General features: G+C 36.8%; 2 protein-coding genes across 9 annotated transcripts in view; one reads left to right on the forward strand and one right to left on the reverse strand.

The window, feature by feature from the left end:
• Positions 1–22,300, reverse strand: part of C1H3orf20 (chromosome 1 C3orf20 homolog) — an 88,851-nt gene that overhangs the window by 12,453 nt on the left and 54,098 nt on the right. The gene's annotated exons all lie outside the window — the stretch shown is intronic.
• Positions 8,644–8,800, forward strand: LOC113917221 (thymosin beta-10-like). The gene has a single exon (XM_035728564.1). It carries the CDS (start codon positions 8,651–8,653, stop codon positions 8,798–8,800), a length of 150 nt encoding a protein of 49 aa, XP_035584457.1. The 5' UTR covers positions 8,644–8,650.

Here is a 22,300-nt window from a genome sequence, read left to right on the forward strand (position 1 = left end):
TCCCCCACTCCTACTGACATGGCCCAAGCCACCATCATTTCTTGCTTGGATGCCTGCAAGGGCCTCCTAATGGCACTCTGCTTTCTTCCCTGGCCCCTCTTCAATCTATTCTGCACACAGCAGACTGAGGGATCCTGGCTCCTGTTAGAACCCAAGTCACGTCATGTCACTATTCTCTTTGAAACCCTCCAGTGGCATTCCATCTTTCACAGAATAAAAGCCTAACTCCCTATGATGCCCTTCCAGGCTGTACACGATCTGGCCTCCTTCCTCAGCCCCTTGCCCTCTCTTACTCTCCAATACTCTCACCTTTGTTTATTGTGTTCAGCTGCTCTAGCCTCTGCTTTTCCTCCAACCTCAGGGCCTTTGCTCTTGCTGTTCCTTCTGCCTGCCTGGCTCTTCCCCCAGGCAGCCACACAACTCACTTTCCTTCCCACCTCCTTTATGTCTTTGTGCAAATGTCACCTTCTCAGAGTGGCTTTCTCTGACTGTCCTATTTGGAATTGCATCTCTCAACCCTCAATACTCTTCCCCTGTCCCTGACTGTTTTTCTCCTTAGCACTGCTCATTAGCTAACATACTATACATTTTACTTATTTTGATTATTGTACTTCTCTATCCCAACAGAACATAAATTTCATGAGTTCATGAGTTTGGACTGTTTTGCTCAGTGAAATAAATTGTAGTTCTTGGCAAATAGTAAAGATTCAAGAGATTCAAAAAATATGCAAATACTAATCAGGTACCTACTATGTGCCAGACACTGCACTGGGTTGTCTCAATGTTGTAATTAGATGGGAATGAGCACCATTCAAATATAAAGTGCTGCTATGATTTTATTCTTATAATTACTACTGCCTTACATTGTGGTTAGCATTGTATGCATCCACAGTCCCTGGCATAGACACGGTCTTGGCTAATTTTGTAATAATCCCCTGTGATAGCCTGGGCAGAAACTATTATCACTGTTTACAGATTGGAAAACAGAAAATTCCCACTGGGTGAATGGGTTGCCCTTGTTCATATAGTGATTAAATGACAAGGGCTAGGATTAAAAACCAGGTCATCCTAAAACAAGAGCAATGCCAGTAATTTAACTACTCATATTTTCACAGAAGCTACCTAATACTAATAAACACTTGCTAAACTTAAGAATATCTCTTCTTCAAGAACATGAACATCTTGGGAGAAGAAGGTTAGATTTATAAATCACAACTTACTAAGTTAAGATAAATCCAAAATGGATCAAGAATTTAAATGTGAGAAAATTAAGCCATAAACATTCTAGTAGAAAATAGGAATGAATCATTTTATAGTTTTATAGGGAAAGCCTCTGATAATTAGGACTCCAAAGTCCAGAAGTCACAGTAGAAAAAGACTGATAAATTTAACTACACAAAAGAAAAATGAAAAAACCTGAGTGGCAAAACCATTACAAAAACAAATGACAAATGACAAACTGGGAAATATGTTTATGAAACTCCCATCACAGACAAGTGGTTCATTTCCCTACTATGTAAAAAACTGTAAATAAATTAGGAAAAGTTAATAACCCAGCAAAATATGAACAAAGTAAGTGAAAACACAATTCACAGAAAATTATAAGAGTGATTTTTTAAAAGATTCATCCATTTATTTGAGAGAGAGAGAGTGTGTGTGTAAGCAGGAGGAGAGGCAGGAGGAGAGGGAGAGAATCCTCAAGCAGACTCCCTGCTGTGCACAGAGCCCTACGTGGGGCCTGATCCCATGACCCTGAGATCATGACCCAAGTTGAAATCAAGAGTTGGCTGCCCAACCGAGCCACCCAGGTGCCCCAAAAATGATTTTTAAAATTATACAAATATAAGACTGACATTGCCGAAAATGGCAAAGTAGAGAACTCCAAATCTATGTCCCTTCACTAAAGCAACAATTAAGCTGGCAAAAACTGTCAGAATCAACTTTATCAGAGCTCTGAAAACTAACTTAAAAATTTACCACAGTCGGGGGAATGCTTAATGAGGAAAGAAACTGCTCTATTTTGGTAAGAGAGTACTGTGGTGTTTTAACTTACTCACTTCCTATCCCTCACTCCCCAGCTTGGTGGCATCTGTGGGGATGGCTCCCCATGTTCCTGGTGTGGTTTGCTGATACCAGAGAGGGTATTATGGACTTTTCCCTCAAGTAACTGTGATTACATGGTTTGACATGTCTGGAGATTCCCTGAAGGACTGGCTAAGGGGCTTCCTTTTGTTTCACCCACCTTGGAACTTTCTCCTGGACAGCATCTCTCAAAATCATTTAAAAGGAAATATGAGACACAACCTCCTGGTGCAAGGGATAACAGACAGGCACACAGTGCAGAAATGAAAAAAACCTAAGAAGATGATGCTGGGGGAAAAATACATGGGGGAATAAAGACTTTGAAAGTTTCCACATATACTAGGGAATCGAAAGGGGCACATGCATGCCCAGGGTTGGAACCGTGTTTAGAAAAAGCTTGAGAACACCCTAGTCTTTCACATCTGGCCGACCTTTGGTCTCTGCACATGTGAGACATGAAAGACAAAGCAGAGATGTAAACAGCCTGGCTAAAAGCACTGAAGGAGTGTACCTCAACACAGTTAATCTGCAAAGACTGAGAGAGTGTTTTTTGTTTTTTTGGCTCCAGGTATTTAAGAAGTCTGTCAAATTTCACTAGTTGACCACTAAGTTAACCAGAGACTTTATGACCACACATGACAAAGAAAGTAGTCTTTATAACAGTAGTCTGGGAAAGTCACTAAACAACTACAAACTATGAGCAACAAAAACAAACCCTGGAGAGAGGGAAGAATTTGATTTCCAGAGTTACCACATTATAATATTAAAATGTTCAGTTTTCAGCAAAAGGTTATGAAGCACTCAAAGAAAAAAGAAATGAAGAAAAACTATTCCTGAGGAACTCCAGCTATTGGACTTACTAGATAAAGATCTTTAAATCAACTGTCCTAATTATGCCCAAAGTACTAAGGAAACTAGGAATGAATAACTAAAGGAAACCAGGAAAACAATCTCCTACCAAACAGGGAATATCGATGAAGAAGTAAAAAGTATAAAATAAGCCAACTAGAAATTTTAGAGTTGAAAAGTATAATAAATGACATGAAAAATTCAACAGCAGATCTGAACAGTCAGGAAAAAGAATCAGCAAAATTCAAGACAGGCCAGTTAAGATTATCCACTCTGAGGAACGGGAAGAAAAAAGAACAAAGAAAAATTAATAGAGCCTCAGTTACATGTGGGACTCCATCAAGCATGCCAAGATAAACTCAATGGGAGTTGGGAAGTTGCCCTTGGGAAGGACAAGAGAGAAAGGAGCAGAAAGAGTATTTGAAGGAATAATTGCCAAAAACTCTTTAAATTTATATAACTTTAAGAAGCTCAACAATCTCTAGATAAGATAAATTCAAAGAGATCTACAACGAGACACATTATAATACAATTGTTGAAAGTCAAAGACAGAAAGAGAATCTTGAAAGCAACAAAAGTGGTTCATCACATAAAGGGATCCTTAATAAGATTAACAGCCAATTTCTCATAAAATATCATGGAGGCTGGAAGGCAGCAGAATGACATATTTAAAGTGCTAAAAAAACAAAAACAAAACTCTCCAACAAAGAATTCTATATTAAGCGAATTTATCTTTCAAAAATAAGAGAGAAGTCAAGACATTCCAAGATAAATAAAAGCTGAGGGAGTTTGTCACTAGTAGACCTGCTGCAAAAGAAATGCTAAAGTGCCTTAAATTGAAATGGAAGAATCCTAGACAGTAACTTGAAACTATATGAAGAAATAAAAAACACTGTAAAGGTAACTATATAAGTAAATATAAACCAGCATAATTATATTTTCAACTCCTCTGGTTTTTTTCCTATATGATTTAAAAGACAAATACATAAAATAATAATTATAAATCTATGTTAATTGGGCACATGATGCATAAAGATGTAGTTTTTGACAACAAAACATGGTAGGGGGGATGAGTTTGTATAGGAGCAGAGATTTTGCAGACTTTTGAAGATAAGTTTGTATTAATTCAAGCTAGATTGTTATTGTAATACCCAGACCAACTACTAAGAAAATAACTAAAAACTATATAGAAAAGGAAATAAGAAGGGAATCAAAATTGTATGTAGGGCACCTGGGTGGCTCAGGTGGTTAAGTGTCTGGCTCTTGATTTTGGCTCAGGTCATGAGATTGAGCCCCATGTCGGGCTCCACGCTCAGCATGGAGTCTGCTTGAGATTCTCTGTCTCCCTCTGCCCCTCCCCCACTCTCTCTCTCCCTCTCTCTCTAAAACAAAACAAATAAATAAAATAATTTAAAAAAGTATGTATTAATTAGGGCTCTCCAGAAACAGTATATATATATAGGATATATATGGATATATATCAGAGAAAATTTATTACAGGAGTTGGTTCCTGTGATTATAGAGACCAAGAAGTCCCACAGTCTGCTGTCTACAAGCTGCAGAGCCAGGAAATCCAGTAGTATAATTTAATCTGAGTCCAAAGACCTCAGAACCAAGGGAACCAATGGTATAATTCTTAGTCCAAGGCCAAAGGCCTAAGAACCAGGAGGCTGCTGTGTAAGTCCTAGAGTCCAAAGACCCAAGAACCAGGAGCTCTGATGTCTGAGGGCAGGAAGAAATGGCCTTTCCACCTCAAGAAGAGAGAGAAGGAATTCACTTTTCCTTTGCTTTTTTTGTTTTATTCAGGCCTTCAGTAGATTGGATGATGCCCACCCCCATTGGTGAAGATGGATCTATTTACTCAGTCTACTGAATCAAATGCTAATCTCTTCCAGGAACACACTCACAGACACACCCCAAAATACTGTTTCCCCCTTATCCTCGTCAAGTTGGAACAAAATTAAGCATCACACCATACACCAACACACATAAAAAGAATAAAAACAAAAGTCAACAATGGAGGAATTGAGGAACAAAAAAATGTAAGATTTATGGAAAACCAATAACAAAATGGAAGAAGTAAGTCCTTAATAGTAATTACTTGTAAATGTAAATGGATTAAAATCTTCAACAAAAGTCAGAGATTGGCAAAATGGAAAAGAAAAAATCAACCCATGATCTAACTATATGCTCTCTACAGGAGACTCAAAGATACAACTAGGTTGCAAGTAAAAGGATAGAAATAAACTCCAAGCAAATAGTAACCAAAAATGAACAGGTGTGGCTAATACCAAACAAAAATATACTTTAAGTAAAAACTTATTTCAGGAGACAAATAAAGCATTATATATCAAAAACAGGGTAATTCTCACTAGAAATATAACAAGTATGAATATATATGCAATATGACAATACAGCTTCTAACTATATGAAGCAAAAACTGACAGAATTGAAGGGAGAAACAGAAAATTCTATTCTAATTCTAGTTGGAGATTTCAACATTCTATTTTCAATAACAGACAGAACAACTATAAAAAAGATGAACAAGAAAATAGACAATTTAAAGAACACTTTAAGTCAACTAACCTAAGAGACATGGATAGATCATTTAACTCAACTATAGCAGAATACACATTCTTCTGAAGTGCACATGGACCATTCTCCAGCATAAACTATATACTCACCCATCAAAAAGTCCCAGTAAATTAAAAAAGAATGAAATCATACAAAATATTTTCTTTAACAACATTGGAACAAAATTAGAAATCACTAACAGAAAGAAATTTGGAAAACTCATAAATTAAGAAATTAAGCGATACATTCTTAAACGGTCAATGGGTCAAAGAAGGAATCACAAAAAAAAAATTGGGAAATACTTTGACATTAATGAAAACAAAACAACCCCAAATACCAAAACTTATGGGATACATTGAGAAGAGTACTCAGAGGAAGATGTATAGCATTAAGAGAGAAGAAAGAGCTCAAATCAATAACCTAACCGAACTTTACACTAGCAAAACAAGAACAATCTAAACCCAAAACTAGTAGAGGGACGGAAATCATTCTCAGTAGAATGAAGATAAATAGAAAATAGAAGGTAATATAGAGAAATAACCAAAAACTGTTGGCTCTCTGAAAAGACCAATAAGGCTGACTAATCTTTAGTTAGACTAAGAAAAAGGAAAGAAGACTTAAATTACTAAAATAAAATATGAAAGTGGGACATTACTACTGATCTTACAAAACTAGAAAGGATTATAAGAAGTTATTATGAACTGTACATCAACAAATTAGATAATCTAAATGAAATGGATTAATTCCTAGAAACACACAAACTACCAAAACTGACTGAAGAAGAAATATAAAATCTGAATAAGCCTCTAACAAGTAAAAAAAAAAAAAAATGAATCAGTAATCAAAAAACTTTCCACAAAGAAAAACCCAGGACCAGATGGTTTCCCTTTTGAATTCTTTTTTTTTTTTTTTTAAGATTTTATTTATTTATTTGACAGAGAGAGAAACAGCGAGAGAGTGAACACAAGCAGGGGAGTGGGAGAGGGAGAAGCAGGCTTCCCACCGAGCAGGGAGCCCGATGTGGGGCTCAATCCCAGAACTCTGAGATCATGACCTGAGCCAAAGGCAGATGCTTAACGACTGAGCCACCCAGGCGCCCCTCCCTTTTGAATTCTAACAAACATTTGGATAACTAACACAATTGGCCTCAAATTCATCTAAAAAATAGATCAGGAAAGAACACTTCCCAACTCATTCCATGAGGCCAGGATTACCCTGATACCAAAGCCAAAGAAAAGAAAAGAAAAATACAGGTAGATATCCATTATGAATATAGATGCAAAAATTCTCAATGAAATAAATACTAGCAAGCCAAATCCAACAGCATATTAAAAGGATTATACACCATGACTAAGCAGGGTTTGCCCAAGGAACATAAGGGTGGTTCAACTTATGAAAATCAATCAGGGTAACACATCTCCTTAATAAATTAAGATAAAAAACCACAAGATCCTCTCAATTGATAGAGAAAAAACATTTGATAATTCAAACACTCTAGGATTAGAAGGGAACTTCCTCAACATGATAAAAAACATTTATTTATTTATGAAACACTCACTGCTAACTTCCTATCCAATGGTAAAAGACTGAAAGCTTTACTCCTTATAGATCAGGAATAAGACAAGGATGCTCACTTTCACCACTTCTATTCAACACTGTACTGGAAGTTCTAACTAGAGCAATTAGACAAGAAAAAGAAATAAAAGCCATCTAAATTGGAAATAAGGAGTAAAACTTTCTATTCACAGATAATATGATTTATATATGGAAAATCCTATAGAATACACACACAATAAGAGCTAATAAACAAATTCAGTAAAATGTCAGGATAAAAGATTAACAGGCACAAGTCAGTTATATTTCTATACACTATTGAAGAACAATCTGAAAAGGAAATTAAGAAAATAATTTCATTTATAATAGCATCAAAAAGGATAAAATACTTAGGCATAAATGTAACCATGATAGTGAAAGACTCACACAATGAATACTACAAAACACTGAAAGAAATTGTTTTATTTGGTTTTTTTCCTTTTAAATTTTTATTTAAATTCTAATTAGTTAACATACAATGCAATATTGGTTTCAGGAGGAGAATTCAGTGATTCATCATTTACATACAACACCCAGTGTTCATCCTAACAAGTACCCTCCTTAATACTCATCACCCATCTAGCCCATCCCCCACCCATCTCCCTCCATCAACCCTCAGTTTGTTCTCTAACATTAAGAGTCTCTTATGGTTTGTTTCCTTCTCTCTCTCTCTCTCTTTTTTAAAGAAATTTTAAAAGATACAAATAAATGGAAGACATCCCATTTTCTTGTGTTGAAAGACTTAATATTGTTAAACTGGCAATACTACCCCAATTAAGCTGCAGATTTGATGTGCTTCCTATCAATATTTCAAAGCCTTTCTTGCAGAAATGCAACAGCCAAACCTCAAATTCATATGGAATTGTAAGGAATCATGAATAGCTGAAACTATGTTGAAAAAGAAGAACAAAGTTGGAGGACTCACACATCCTGATTTCAAAACTTACTATTAAGCTACAGCAATCAAACCAGTGTGGTATTTGCATAATGACAGACATATTGACCAATAAAATAGACAGCACAGAAATAAACCCTTACATATATGGTCAAATGATTTTTTATAAGGATGCCAAGACCATTCAACAGGGAAAGCACAGTTTCTTTTCAATAGATGGTGCTGGCAAAACTGGACTTACACATGCAAAAGAATGAAGTTCTTTTTAACAAAAATTAACTCCAAATGGATCAAGAATGTAAAATAATATAATTCTTAGAAGAAAACATTGGAGAAAAACTTTACAACATTGGGTTTGGCGATGATTTCAAGGATATGACAGCAAAGGCAAGGTAACATAAGAAAAAATAGACAAAGTGCATTTCATGAAAACAAAAATTTTGTGCATCAAAAGACACTATCCATAGAGTAAAAAGACAACCCACAGAATGGGAAAATATATTTGCAAATTATATATCTGATAAGAGAATACCCAGAATATTTAAAAAGCTCCTAAAATCAACAAAATAATAAACACCTGATTAAAAATGGGGAAAGAGCAGTCTCTTGCTGCAGCAATGTGAGTGGCACCAGGCACCAGGCTTGGAGTGAAATTCCATGGATCACTTTAAGAAAATGGCAGACAAACCAGACATGGGGAAAACTGCCAGCTTTGATAAGGCCAAGCTGAAGAAAACAGAGAAACAGGAGAACACCCTGCCAACCAAAGAGCCCATTGAGCAGGAGAAGCAGAGTGAAATTTCCTAAGAACCTAGAGGATTCCCCACCCCTCTCATCTTCAAGACACCCCAGTCATGTGGAGGAAGAAGAGTCACCTGCTAGACGGATAAGTAACAAGCTGCACTGTGAACCTGGGCACTCCAAGCCAATGCCACCAGCCTGCAAGTCTCTGAGGGGACTCTCCAATCAGACTGCCAAATTCTCCAGTTTCCCCTGGGATATTACAGCAAATTATTTGTATGATTAATGAAAATAAAACACACCTTGTGGCAAAAAAAAAAAATGAAGAAAGAACTTGAATAGCGATTTCTCAAAAAAAGATGCAAATAGCCAACAAACACATGAAAAGATGTTCAACATCACTACTCATCAGGGAAATGGAAGTCAAAACTACAATGAGGCATCACCTCACACTCTTTAGGATAGCTACTATCAAAAAAAAAAAAGGTTAAAAAGAAAACAGCAAGTGTTGAAAAGAATGTGGAGAAATTGGGACTCTTGCATACCATTGGTAGGAATGTAAAATGGTATAGCCACGGTTGAAAATTATATGGTGTTTCCTCAAAAAGTAAAGAAAAAAAAAAGAATATCCATATAACCCAGCAAATCCATTATGGGTATTCACCCAAAAGAATGGAAAACAGGTCTCAAGGAAATATTTATACACCCATCTTCATATCAGCATTACTCACAGTAGCTAAAATGTGGAAGTTACACAAGTGTCCCTCAACAGATAAATGAATAAACCAAATGTAGTCTATGTATACAAAGGACTATCCAGCCCTTAAAAGGAAGGAAATTCTGACACATACTACAGCATGGATGAACCTGTAAAACATTATGCTAAGTAAAATAAGCCAGCCACATACAAAAAATACTGTGTGATTCCACTTATATAAAGTACTTAGAGTAGTCAAAGTCATAAAAACAAAGTACAGTGGTGGTTGCCAGAGGCTGGGGAGAGGAAATGGGGGATTAGTGTTTAACGGGGACAGAGTTTCAGTTTTATAAGATGAAAAGAGTTCTGGAGATAGACAGTGGTGATGGTCGCATAACATCATGAATGTATTTAATACCACTGAAATAAATACACTTAAATATATCAGGATGATAAATTTTATTTTATATGCATTTTATACCACAACAAAAAATTGAAAAAAGAAATTATAAAAGGTGCTTGACTTCACTAACAATAAAATAAATGCAGAAGATGGTAGGAGAATCCTAAGCTCACCGGTCTCACAGACAGAACTAGGTAACAGCCATATCAGTGTAAATAGATGTAATAGGTTCAGAAAATAACCTGAAGACTGGCAGAATAGACTCTCCACAGCTAAATGTAGAGAGGAGGCCACATCAAAGAGGATAGGAAGAGTGGAAACATGGTCAGAAACTAAATGGACCCAAAAGATTGTTCCAGGAGGGAGGGACACTGCAGGGGCGAAGAGGGGGAAAGAAACAGACCCTCACATTAGGCACCCAGTCACAGGGAACCCACACAGGGAAGATGAATCCCCATAACATTTGGCTTTAAAAACCAGATGGGCCGAGTTTTGTGAGTTCTTATAATCAGTGGGTCTTAACATCTGGAACTTTAAAAATCAGTAGGCTTAGCTCTGGGAGAGCTGGGAGGGCAATAGGAAACTGAGTCCCTGCCCTTAAAGAGACAGTACAACAAACAGCCCCATGGAGATACAGCAGAGAAGCAGCCGTTTGAAAGCTGCCTGAGATAAGCGGGAGGGAGATCTGTTTACTAATCTCAGTGTGTGTGCTAAAGGGGCAGGCATTGCTAGGAGACCTGTCCAGGAACAAAGAAGCTGGCAAGTGCCATTTCCCGCTCCTACCCCCAGCCTAGACACACAGACACCTACAACCAGCACAGTGCCAACATGCTGACATTCGCTACTGAACTTGCTAACAGTGCACCCTACCCCCACACACTTCTGCAGATACACCTCCTCCAACCTGGCAGGCCATGGTTTCCAGGGGCTGCAGTTCCCCTCACACAGCAAACCTTCTCAGACCTTGATAACACCACTGTCCCACTCCCATGTTTTCCTTCGGACAGGCCTCCTCTAATACACCCTTGGCTAGAGCCCATCCAAACTGGTGTCACAAGCCTGGCAACATGCAAGCAGCCCCAACAAGGACCAGCACCACTCCAAAGTGACTATTGCCCCAAGGAGAGGGGAAGATAACCACACACACCCGTCCAACTGTGACCTAGCAGTGGGCTGGGAGTAGACATCTGGTCTGACTACCAGGCCCTGCCCACCAATAAAAGCTTCTCAGGGGACAACACAGGGAAAGCATCCTGTACATCGATGCTACTGCATCTCTGGAAAATGCCTGGTCTGACTTAACTCAAGCCCAGGGAGGCCCCAGACTAACCCATTAACAACACAGGAACCAAACCCTGCTCACAACAGGTAAAGAGAGCCATTGCAGATGACTGGACTGAAGGCAAAAGTGGCTCAGCCACAACAGCAGGGTACACAGAACACATATACAAGACAGTCCTAAAGCGCCAGTTCTTGTGAATAGGGAACACTGCATAGCAGGGCACCATAGGACCTCTTCTTCATGAGACCACTACTTTTGAGAGCAGGAGATGTAGCTGACTTTCCTAATACATTGTAACAGACAAAGAGTTAGACAGAATGAAGAGACAGAGGAACATGTCCCAAATGAAAGAATAGGACAAAATCACAGCAAGAGACCTAAACAAAACTGAGATAAGTAATACACCTGATCAAAAATTTAAAGAAATGGTCTACAAGAGTCTTATTTCAGACCTAAAGACACATACAGGTTAAAAGTGAAGGGATGGAGAAGCATTTATCGTGCAAATGGAAGGGAAAAGAAACCCAGGGTAGCAATACTTATACCAGACAAAGTAGACTTTAAAACAAAGACTGTAACAAGAGACCAAGAAGAACACTATATAATTAATCAGTTATATAGTTCAATATTACATTGTTCAATCAAGGGAACAATACAAGAAAATGTAACTGTATATATTTGTTCACCCAACATGGGAGCACCCAAATACATAAAGCAGCTTATAACAAACATAAAGGAAGTAATTATTAGTAATGCAGTAAGAGTAGGGGACTTTAAATACCCCATTTACATCAATGGATGGATTGTCCAAACAAAAAATCAACAGGGAAGAGTGGCTTTGAATGACACATTGGACCAGATCGATCTAACAGATATATTCAGAACATTCCATCCTAAAACAACAGAATATACATTCTTTTCAACTGCACATGGAACATTCTCCAGAATAGATCACATATTAGGCCACAAAAAAGTCTCAACAAATTGAAAAAGATTCAAGTCATACCATGTGCCTTTTCTGACTATGAAACTAGAAATCAACCATAACAAAAAATCTGGAAAGAATACAAATACATAGAGGTTAAACAATATGCTACCAAACAATGAATGGGTGAAGTAAGAAATCAAAAAGAAAATTAAAAAATACATGGGAACAAATGAAAATGAAAACATAATCGTCCAAAATCTTTGGGATGCAGCAAAAGCAGTTCTAAAAGGGAAGTATATACTAATATAAGCCTAACTCAAGAAACAAGAAAAATATCAAATAAACAACCTAAACTTACAGCCAAAGGAGATAGAAAAAGAAAAAGATTAGAGCAGAAATAAACAAAATAGAAACTAAAAAACAACAGATCAATGAAACCAGGACCTGGTTCTTTGAAAAGATCAATAAAATTCATAAACCTTCATCAAACCAACAAACAAAAACAAAGAGAGAGAGAGAAAGGAATCAAACAGACAAAATCAGAAACGAAAGAGGAGAAATAACAACCAACACCACAGAAATACAAAAGATTAAAAGAGACTATTATGAAAAACTGTATGCTAACAAACTGGACAACCTAGAAGAAATGGATAAATTCCTAGAAACATATAACCTCTCAAAACTGGATCAGAAAGAAATAGAAAATTTGAACAGACCAATTATGGAATAAAATTGAATCAGTAATCAAAAAGCTCCCAGCAAACAAAAGTCCAGGATCCCATGGTTTCACAGGTGAATTCTACCAAATATTTGAAGAGTTAATACCTATTCTTGTCAAACTATCCCAAAAAATAGAAGAGGAAGGAAAGCTGTTCCGAATTTCTTCTGAGGCCACCATAAACCTGATACCAAAGACACTACCAAAAAAGAGAACTATAGGCCACTATTTCTGATGAAGATAGATGCAAAATCCTCAGCAAAATATTAGCAAACCAGACCTAACAATACATTTAAAAAATCATTCACCACAATCAAGTGGGATTTATTGCTGGAATGCAAGGGTGGTTCAATATTCACAAATCAATGAACATGACCCATCACATCAACAAGAGAAAGGATAAAAACCATATGATCATTTCAATAGATGCAGAAAAAGCATTTGACAAAGCACAACATCCATTCACGATAAACGTCTTCAACAAAGTAGGTTTAGAGGAACATACCTCAACATAATAAAGACCATGTATGAAAAACCCACAGCAAACATCATACTCAACGGGAAAAAACTGAGAGCTTTCCCCCTAAGGTCAAAAACAAGACAAGGATGTCCACATTCACCACTTCTATTCAACATAGTACTGGAAGTCCTAGCCACAGCAATCAGACAACAAAAAGAAAAGGCATTCAAATTGGTAAGGAAGAAGTAAAACTTCCACTATTTGCAGATGACATGATAGTAGATATAGAAAACCCTAAAGACTCCATCAAAAAACTACTAGAATTGATAAATGAATTCAGTAAGGTTGTAGGATACAAAATCAACATACAGAAATCCATTGCATTTCTATGTACTAATAATGAAGTAGCAGAAAGAGAAATTAAGAAGACAATCCCATTTATAATTGTACCAAAAATAATAAAATACCCAGGAATAAACTTAGCCAAGGAGATGAAACATCTGCACTTTGAAAACTATAAAACACTGATGAAAGAAATTGAGACAACACAAAAAATTGGAAGAATATTCCATGCTGATGGATTAAATATTGTTAAACTGTCCATCTACCCAAAGCAATCTACATATTTAACACAGTCCCTATCAAAATACCAATAGCATTTTTCACAGAACTAGAATAAATAATCCTAAAATTTGTATGGAACCACAAAAGAACCCAAATAGCCAAAGCAATCTTGAAAAAGAACAAAACTGGAGGTATCACAATTCCACCTTCGAGTTATATTACAAAGCTGTAGTAATCAAAACAGTATGGTCCTGGCACAAAAACAGACATGTAGATCAATGGAACAAATTAGAGAGCCCAGAAATAAAACCACAATTAGATGGTCAATTAATTTTTGACAAAATAGGCAAGAATATGCAATGAGGAAAAGACAGTCTCTTCAACAAATGATATCAGGAAAACTGAACAGCTACATGCAAAAGAATGAAACTGGGCCACTTTCTTACACCATACACAAAAATTAATTCAAAGTGGATTAAGGACCAAAATATGACACCAGAGACCATAAAAATCCTAGAAGGGAGCACAGGCAGTAACTTCTCTGACACTGACCATAGCAATATTTTTCTAGATATGTTTCCTGAGGCAAGGGAAACAATAGCAAAAATAAACTATTGGGACTATATCAAAATAAAGTGTTTCTGCACAGCAAAGGAAACAATAAACAAAACCAAAGACTACTTATGGAATGGGAGAACATATTTGCAAATGCCATATCTAATAAAGGGTTAGTATCCAAAATATATAAAGAACTTACAAAAGTCAATGCCCAAAACCAAATAATCCAATTAAAAAATGGGCAGAAGACATGAACAGATATTTCTCCAAAGAAGACATACAGATAGCCAACAGACACATGAAGATGCTTATTATCACTCAACATCAGGGAAATGCAAATCAAAACCACAATGAGATATCATCTCACACCTGTCGGAATGGCTAAAATTAACAACATAGGAAACAACAGATGTTGGCAAGGATGCAGAGAAAGGGGAACCCTCTTACACTTTTGGTGGGAATGCAAACTGGTACAGCCACTCTGGAAAATAGTATGGAGGTTCCTCAAAAAAATTAAAAAAAGAATTACCATATGGCCCAGTAATTCTACTACTGGATATTTACCCAAAGAATACAAAAACATTAATTTGAAAAGAAATATGCACCCCTATGTTTATTGCAGCATTATTTACAATAGCCAAATTATGGAAGCAACCCAAATGTCCATCACAATATGAATAGACAAAGACGTGGTTTATATATATATAATAGACTATCACTCAGGCATGAAAAAGAATGAAATCTTGCCATTTACAACAACATGGATGGATCTAGAGAGTATAATGCTAAGTGAAATAAGTCAGTCAGAGAAAGAAAAATATCACTCTATTGTGGAATTTAAGAAACAAAACAGGGGTGCCTGGGTGGCTCAATTAGTTAAGCATCTGCCTTCGGCTCAGGTCATGATCACAGGGTCCTGAGATCAAGCTCCATGTCAGTCTCCCTGCTTAGTGAGGAGCATGCTTCTCCCTCTCCCTCTGCCCCTCCCCCCTGCTTGTGCTCTCTCTCTCTATCCCAAATAATAAATAAAACCTTAAAAAGAAACAAGAAACAAAATAAATGAACAAAGAAAAAAAAAGAGACAAACCAAAAAACAGACTTAACTATAGAGAACAAACAGATGGTTACCAGAGGGAAGGTGGGTAGGATGGGATGGGTGAAATAGGTGATTGGGATTAAGAGCACACTTATCATGAGAAGCACTGAGTTATGTATAGAGTTGTTGAATCACTATATTGTACACCTTTAAGTTATATAGCACTATATGTTAACTATACTGGAATTGAAAAATTTTAAAGATAAATATGAATTAAAACTATACTAAGGTAACATATTCTCCTAATGAGAACATAAACTGGCATAACACTTATGGAGATTAATTTGGACTCTTTCTCTTTTTTTAAAGATTTATTTATTTCAGAGAGAGAATGTGTGTGTGAGCGGGGGGAAGGGCAGAAGGAGAGGGGAAGCCGACTCCGCACTGAGCTCAATGCAGGGCCTGATCCCCTGACCTGGAGATCATGACCTGAGCAGAAACCAAAAGTCGGACACTTAAGAACTGAGCCACCCAGGCGCCCCTGGACTATCTCTTAAAATTATAAACACACAGGACCCTTGACCCAGCAATTCCATCTTTAGCAATTTATTTACAGATATATTTGCACAAATGTGAAATGATGAATATATGTGGTTGTTGCCTTCTGCATGGCTTCTGCATGGCTTAGAATAGGAATAAAGGATTGAGCAAATCAATCATGGAATGTCTATACAATGGATACTATGTAGCCAACAGAAAAAGGTCAAAAGCGATTAACAGGATAATTTCTAAGATATATTGTTAAGTGAAAAAAGCAAAATTGAGAACAGGATTTTTTAATATGATGCTTTTGAATAAGAAAGACGAGAAGAGAAGAAGAAAGAAAGAAAGAAGCAGAAGCAGAAGCGAGAGTAGAAGCAGAAGTGGGAGTAGAAGTGGAAGAAGAAGAAAGAAGAAGAAGAAGAAAGAAGAAAGAGAAGAAAGAAGAAAGAAGAAAGAAGAAAGAAGAAAGAGAAGAAAGAAGAAAGAAGAAAGAAGAAAGAAGAAGAAGAAGAAGAAGAAGAAGAAGAAGAAGAAGAAGAAGAAGAAGAAGAAGAAGAAGAAGAAGAAATATATTTGCTTTTGTTTATACAGGCATTAAGAAGCTCTGGTTGGGTAGTGCCAGTGGGAGCACCAGCAAGAGATCAGAAGGAAGGAGGAGCATTCAATTCCTATCTGTATGAGGGTGATCTGGCCCTAGCCAAGTTGACAGTTGAAAGCAAAGGTAAATCTTCTCTGAAGGAACATTACATTATCCAGAGCCTCAAATTCTCTATTTTTTCATACAGAGTGTCTGGCATACACAAAAAAATCAGATAAAAAAAGTCAAGGTTTGACTGAAAACTATAAGAAACAGATCCGTAAGGATAGGGATATTGCAGATATCTGGACATTTACTTCTCCAATTCCTTCTCCATGGGGTAATGTTCCTCTCAACCACAGATCAGTGCTCCTATCAGAAGATCCTCCCCATTGCTCTCTGTCCAGGTCTTAGTCATTTGCCCTGCAGGTCAAATCCAAACTCTGTAGCCTGGTCTCATCAACGGTTCCCCTTCCCACTCTAACTTGACTTTAGTCTTCAGACAGGCCCATCCATTTAGAACAGCCCCCACCCTCCACCTGTCAGCTCTGGCATCTGCAATGCTGAAAGTCAGCATTTAAGTTCCCAAGCCTAGCAGCTCCTGCCTTCAGTTCCCGTCCAGACTTGGGCTGCCTGTTTTTCCAGATAGGACAGATGTTAGAGTGGCTAGAAAATGCCTCTCCTGCTTGGTGCTCTGCTATTCAACATCCCATGTAGGGCTCCTGGACTGGAAGAAAGATTAGGAAAGGGGGCTTTTATAGGTTCTGTTCACCTTTGCTCACTGTTACCTTTGGAGAGGGAGTACTCTCTCCCAGCTTCCCACATAAACCCTGGTCCCCTTGCTGCCTTGTAGCCTGCTGCCTAAGGAAAACCTAACCCAAGAATATGGTAAGGCAGCTCTGGTGTAATAGACAAACATATTTGTTAGTTCCTTCCTCACTTTCCACAATGTTTCTGAGGTATCTGAAAATACATACTCCATGTTATTGTAGCACTTACCGCTTAAATAGCATTTCTGCAAATCTAATAGTCTTTGCCCTTCAGAGGAACTTGGAAGAGCATACAGGGAGAGAGTAGACAGGTCAGGGATTAGTATACCCATTTGAAAAATAAGGAAAGTGAGGTTTTGAACGTTTGACCTACTTAGACCAGAAAGTCCTAGAGTTGTATAAACTTGGTTAATTCCTACAACCTCAGGGGTTTAGGGACATTATCTGTCACATGAGGAGAATGAGTTTTAAGATCAAAGGAGAAAAAGACTCAGGGGTCCACTGAATAGCTCTATGAAAATTCCTAACATGGCTCTGAATGAATCCTGAATTTTCTCCATCTGGCTCAGGATCCCTGCTCATATAGGTACCAATGCATACTGAAAGGAGTATATTTGTAATTTGCACATTTATTCTCACCTAACTCCTCCTAAACCTACTTTGCCCTCATTCTTCCCCATCCAAGTTAATGACACCATCCTCATTCAGTTATTTAAGCCAAATACCTCAAAGTCATTCATAATAACTTGCTTTTCTCTTACACCACATCTATCAGTTATTTATGTTAGCTCTACTTCTAAAATTTATTACAGATATGCCCAATTTTCTCCTTATTTCTGCTACTACTCCTGATAGCACAATATCACTGTCACTTGGATTACTAAAATAGTGTCCAACTGTTTTGATTCTATTCTTTCCACCCTAAAATAATTTTCCCACAAAGGAATCAGAAATGTTCCCACTTCCAACAATGGCTGACTAGGGGGTTTTAGACGAACTGTCCTTTCTGAGAAAAATGAGAAAAACTCAACAAAAAAATGTTTAAAATCTGTTTAACTGCATTTCACAAGTAACTGAGAACTTGCAGGGTCAGGATCTGGAAGAAGAGGGAAAACAGGAAAAGCAAGTGTGACATATAGGACAGCTTTACCCCTCAAGCAAATTCTGATTCTGAAAGTGAAACCTGGGAATGACAGGCTGAGAAGGTGAGAAGAGTTTCTCATGTACGTGTTCAGGGGTCATAGGGCGGGAAATAGAAGTTCAGGGCCTGCCAAAGAAGATGGCCCTGATAAGCAATCCTGGCTTTTATTTGAGGATCTGAAGAACTATACCTGAAAACAGAAGTGGGACAGAAGGAGACAAGCCCTCCCAAAGACTGAAACACAGCTTCAATTCCTATCTGTATGAGGGTGATCTGGCCCTAGCCAAGTTGACAGTTGAAAGCAAAGGTAAATCTTCTCTGAAGGAACATTACATTATCCAGAGCCTCAAATTCTCTATTTTTTCATACAGAGTGTCTGGCATACACAAAAAAATCAGATAAAAAAAGTCAAGGTTTGACTGAAAACTATAAGAAACAGATCCATAAGGATAGGGATATTGCAGATATCTGACACAGATGTTAAAGTAGCCATGATTAATATGTGTAAGAAAATAGGAGACAAGATGAAGAATTTCATCAGAGATAAAACTCTAAAAGAATCAATTGGAAATTCTAGAACTTAAAAATAGAATAAATGAAATCAAAATTCAAGAGATAAGTTTTATCGGCAGTTTAAATACATTTAAAGAGAGAATTATTGGGTGCCTGGGTGGCTCAGTTGGTTAAGCAACTGCCTTCGGCTCAGGTCATGATCCTGGAGTCCCGGGATCGAGTCCTGCATCGGGCTCCCTGCTGAGCAGGAAGTCTGCTTCTCTCTCTGACCCTCCCCCCTCTCATGCTCTCTCTATCTCATTCTCTCTCTCAAATAAATAAATAAATAAAGAGAGAATTATTAAACTGGAAGATAGGTCAGTAGAAAATACCTAGACTGAAGAACAGAAGGAAGAAAAGGATTTAAAATATAGAATAGAAAAAAAAATGCATGGAACTCAGTGAAAAGGTGTAACATGGATAGACTTGGAGTCCCAGGCTGAGAGGAGAGGGAGAGGAAGAAAAAGAGGAAGAAGGAAGGGAGAGAGGGACAAAAGGAAATGAAAAGGAAAATCAAATATGACTGAGAATTTCCAAAAACCATTGAAAACCACAGGTCAAGAAGCCCTACAAACAAGATGAATGCAATAAAAATCACATCTTGGCACATCATGGAAAAACTGCTAACTAAAGAAAAGCCATTAACAAAAGGTGGAGAGAAAAAAAAGAGAAAAAAGTCACATGACCTTCAACAATAAGTAACAATAAGACTGGGAGCTGACTTCTTAATAGAAATGTAGAAGTCATAGAAGTCAGAAAGCAACAGTGAAGCATCTTTAAAATGTTAAAACAAAATAATTGCCAATCACAAGAATATCATTCAAAATTGAAAGTGAAATAAAGACATATTGAGGCAAAAAAAAAAAAAACCAAACCAAGAGCAGACATACTAAAGGAATTCTAAAGGCAGTTCTTCGGGCAGAAGGAAAATAATCCTAAATGAATAGTTGGAGAAAAAAAGAAAAAAGGCACAAATAAATGTAAAAGGAGGTATCACTATATATCATTTATTAAATTATTATTATTATTAAAATTCATTAAATATCACAAGAGGATATTTTGAAAAACTTTCTTTCAACATATCTAAACATTTAGACGAAATGGGTAAATTCCTAGGAAACTCTGACTTACTGAAATAAACACACACAAAAATAGAAAATCTGAATACTCCTATATCTATTAAAAATAAAAGTTTTAATTAAAACTTCCACTGAAAGAAAATTCCAGGGCAGATGGCTTTACTGGGTAAACTCTATCAAATATTTAAGGAAGAAATAACTCAAGTATACAAATAGCAGCTAATAAAAAAGTAAGAAATTCTTCCTATATTGTTTTTTTTTTAAAGATTTTATTTATTTATTTATTTTAGAGAGAGAGCAGCGTGGGTACATCTAAGTGGAGGGAGGGGGAGGGGAGAGAGAGAGAGGGACAAGTAGACTCCACGCTAAGAGTGGAGCCTGATGTGGGGCTCAATCTCATGACCCTGAGATCATGACCTGAGCTGAAATCAAGAGTTGGATGCTTAACCAACTGAGCCACCCAGGTGCTCCCTTCCCAGATTGTTTTAAGAGGTTGGCCTGACCAGAACATGACAAGAAAGGAGAAATTATTGACCAATCTCTCTCATAAACACAAGTACCAAAATCTTAGATAAAATACTAGCAAACCAAATCTAGCAATATATAAAAAGGGGATGTATCAAAACCAAGTTAGATTTATGTTGGGACTACAAAATTGGTTGAATATTTGAAATGCAATCAAGGTGAACTGAATCTGAAGGGAACAGTGGAACTGGTTAATAAAAACCCTGAGGAAAGACCTTTCTTCTAGCCAAAGAAAGAAGAAAAGAGATCCCTGTGATTCTGGGAGTGTGAAGAGAATTCTCTCTTTATGTCTTCTTTTTCCTCTCCTGGCTCTGCTACAAGGCCAGTTTCAGCAGCAGAACTGCACTGCTATAGCAGTGGCAGCAAGGGCATGGACACAGTACATATGGAGGAACAACAATTTAAATGACTGTGGATTTCTCATCAGAAACTGTGGAGATTATGAAACGAGAATATCTTTAAGGTACTGAAAGAAGAAAATTATAAATATTTGACTAAATATACTTAGAATGCTGTTGAACCAGAATTTTATATCTGGTGAAAATATCCTTCAGGAATTAAGGCAAAATGAGGATGTGATCAAGTGAAGGAAAATTAAAAAAGAATTATCACCAACAGGCTTGCTCTAAAAGAAATGCTAGAAGAAATTCATCAGGCTGAAAGAGAATGAACTCAGAGGGAAACTCAGAACTTCATAAATTAAAGAAGGGCAACAGAAATTATAAATATCTGAGTAAATACAATAAACTACTTTTCTTAAGTTCTTTAAAATTTATGACTGTTGAAACAAAGATTATAACATTGTTAAGGGGTTTCAATATATGTAGATGTAATACATTTGACAACCATACTATAATGGGGGGAGAATAAAGAGGAATAATATATGGTTGTAAGATTACTACATTTCCCTTAACGTGGCAATATTAAACCTAAATAGGGTGTTTAAGGTAAGTCATATAGAATGTAAATCCTAAAGCAAACACTAAGAGAAAAATTAAAAAACAAAGAGATATACTAAAAAGCCAATAGACAAATTAAAATGGAATACTAAAAATATTCAAGCAGGGGTGCCTGGGTGGTTCAATCAGTTAAGTGTCTGCCTTTGGCTTGGGGCATGATCTCCAGGTCCTGGGATCAAGCCCCACATTGGGCTCCCTGCTCAGCAGAAGTCTGCTTCTCCCTCTCCCTCTGTTCCTCTGCCCTGCTTGTGCTCTTTCTCACTCTACCTAAATAAAATCTTAAAATAAATAAATAAATAAATAAATAAAAATAAAAATATTCAAGCAATTCAAAAGAAAGCAGGAGAGAAGAGAGGAGCAAAAACAAAACAAAACAAAACCAAAAAACAAAAACAGACTATAAACAGAAAAATAACAAAATAGTAGACTTAAATCTAACTATATCAATAATTATATTAAATGTAAATGGTCTAAACACACCAATTAAAAGAGTATCATATTGGATAAAAATACAAGACCTAACTACATGCTATTTACAAGAAACATACTTTAATGATACAGATAGATTAAAAGTAACAGAATGGAAAAGTTATGCCAAGCAAATACTATTCAAAAGAAATCTGAAGTGAGTATATTATTATTATACAGAGTGGACTTCAGAACAAGAAAAATTACCAGGTATCAAGAGGACATTACATAATGATAAAAGAGCCAAATATGCTATACCTGACAACACAGCTCCAAGATTGATGAAGCTAAGATATAATAAAATTT

Source organism: Zalophus californianus, chromosome 1 (genome assembly GCF_009762305.2).
Source record: "Zalophus californianus isolate mZalCal1 chromosome 1, mZalCal1.pri.v2, whole genome shotgun sequence".
Taxonomy (NCBI): Eukaryota; Metazoa; Chordata; class Mammalia; order Carnivora; family Otariidae; genus Zalophus; species Zalophus californianus.

Bases quoted from the DNA above. Each gene is read 5' to 3' on its own strand.
- LOC113917221 (XM_035728564.1), top strand. From the start codon at position 8,651: ATGGATCACTTTAAGAAAATGGCAGACAAACCAGACATGGGGAAAACT.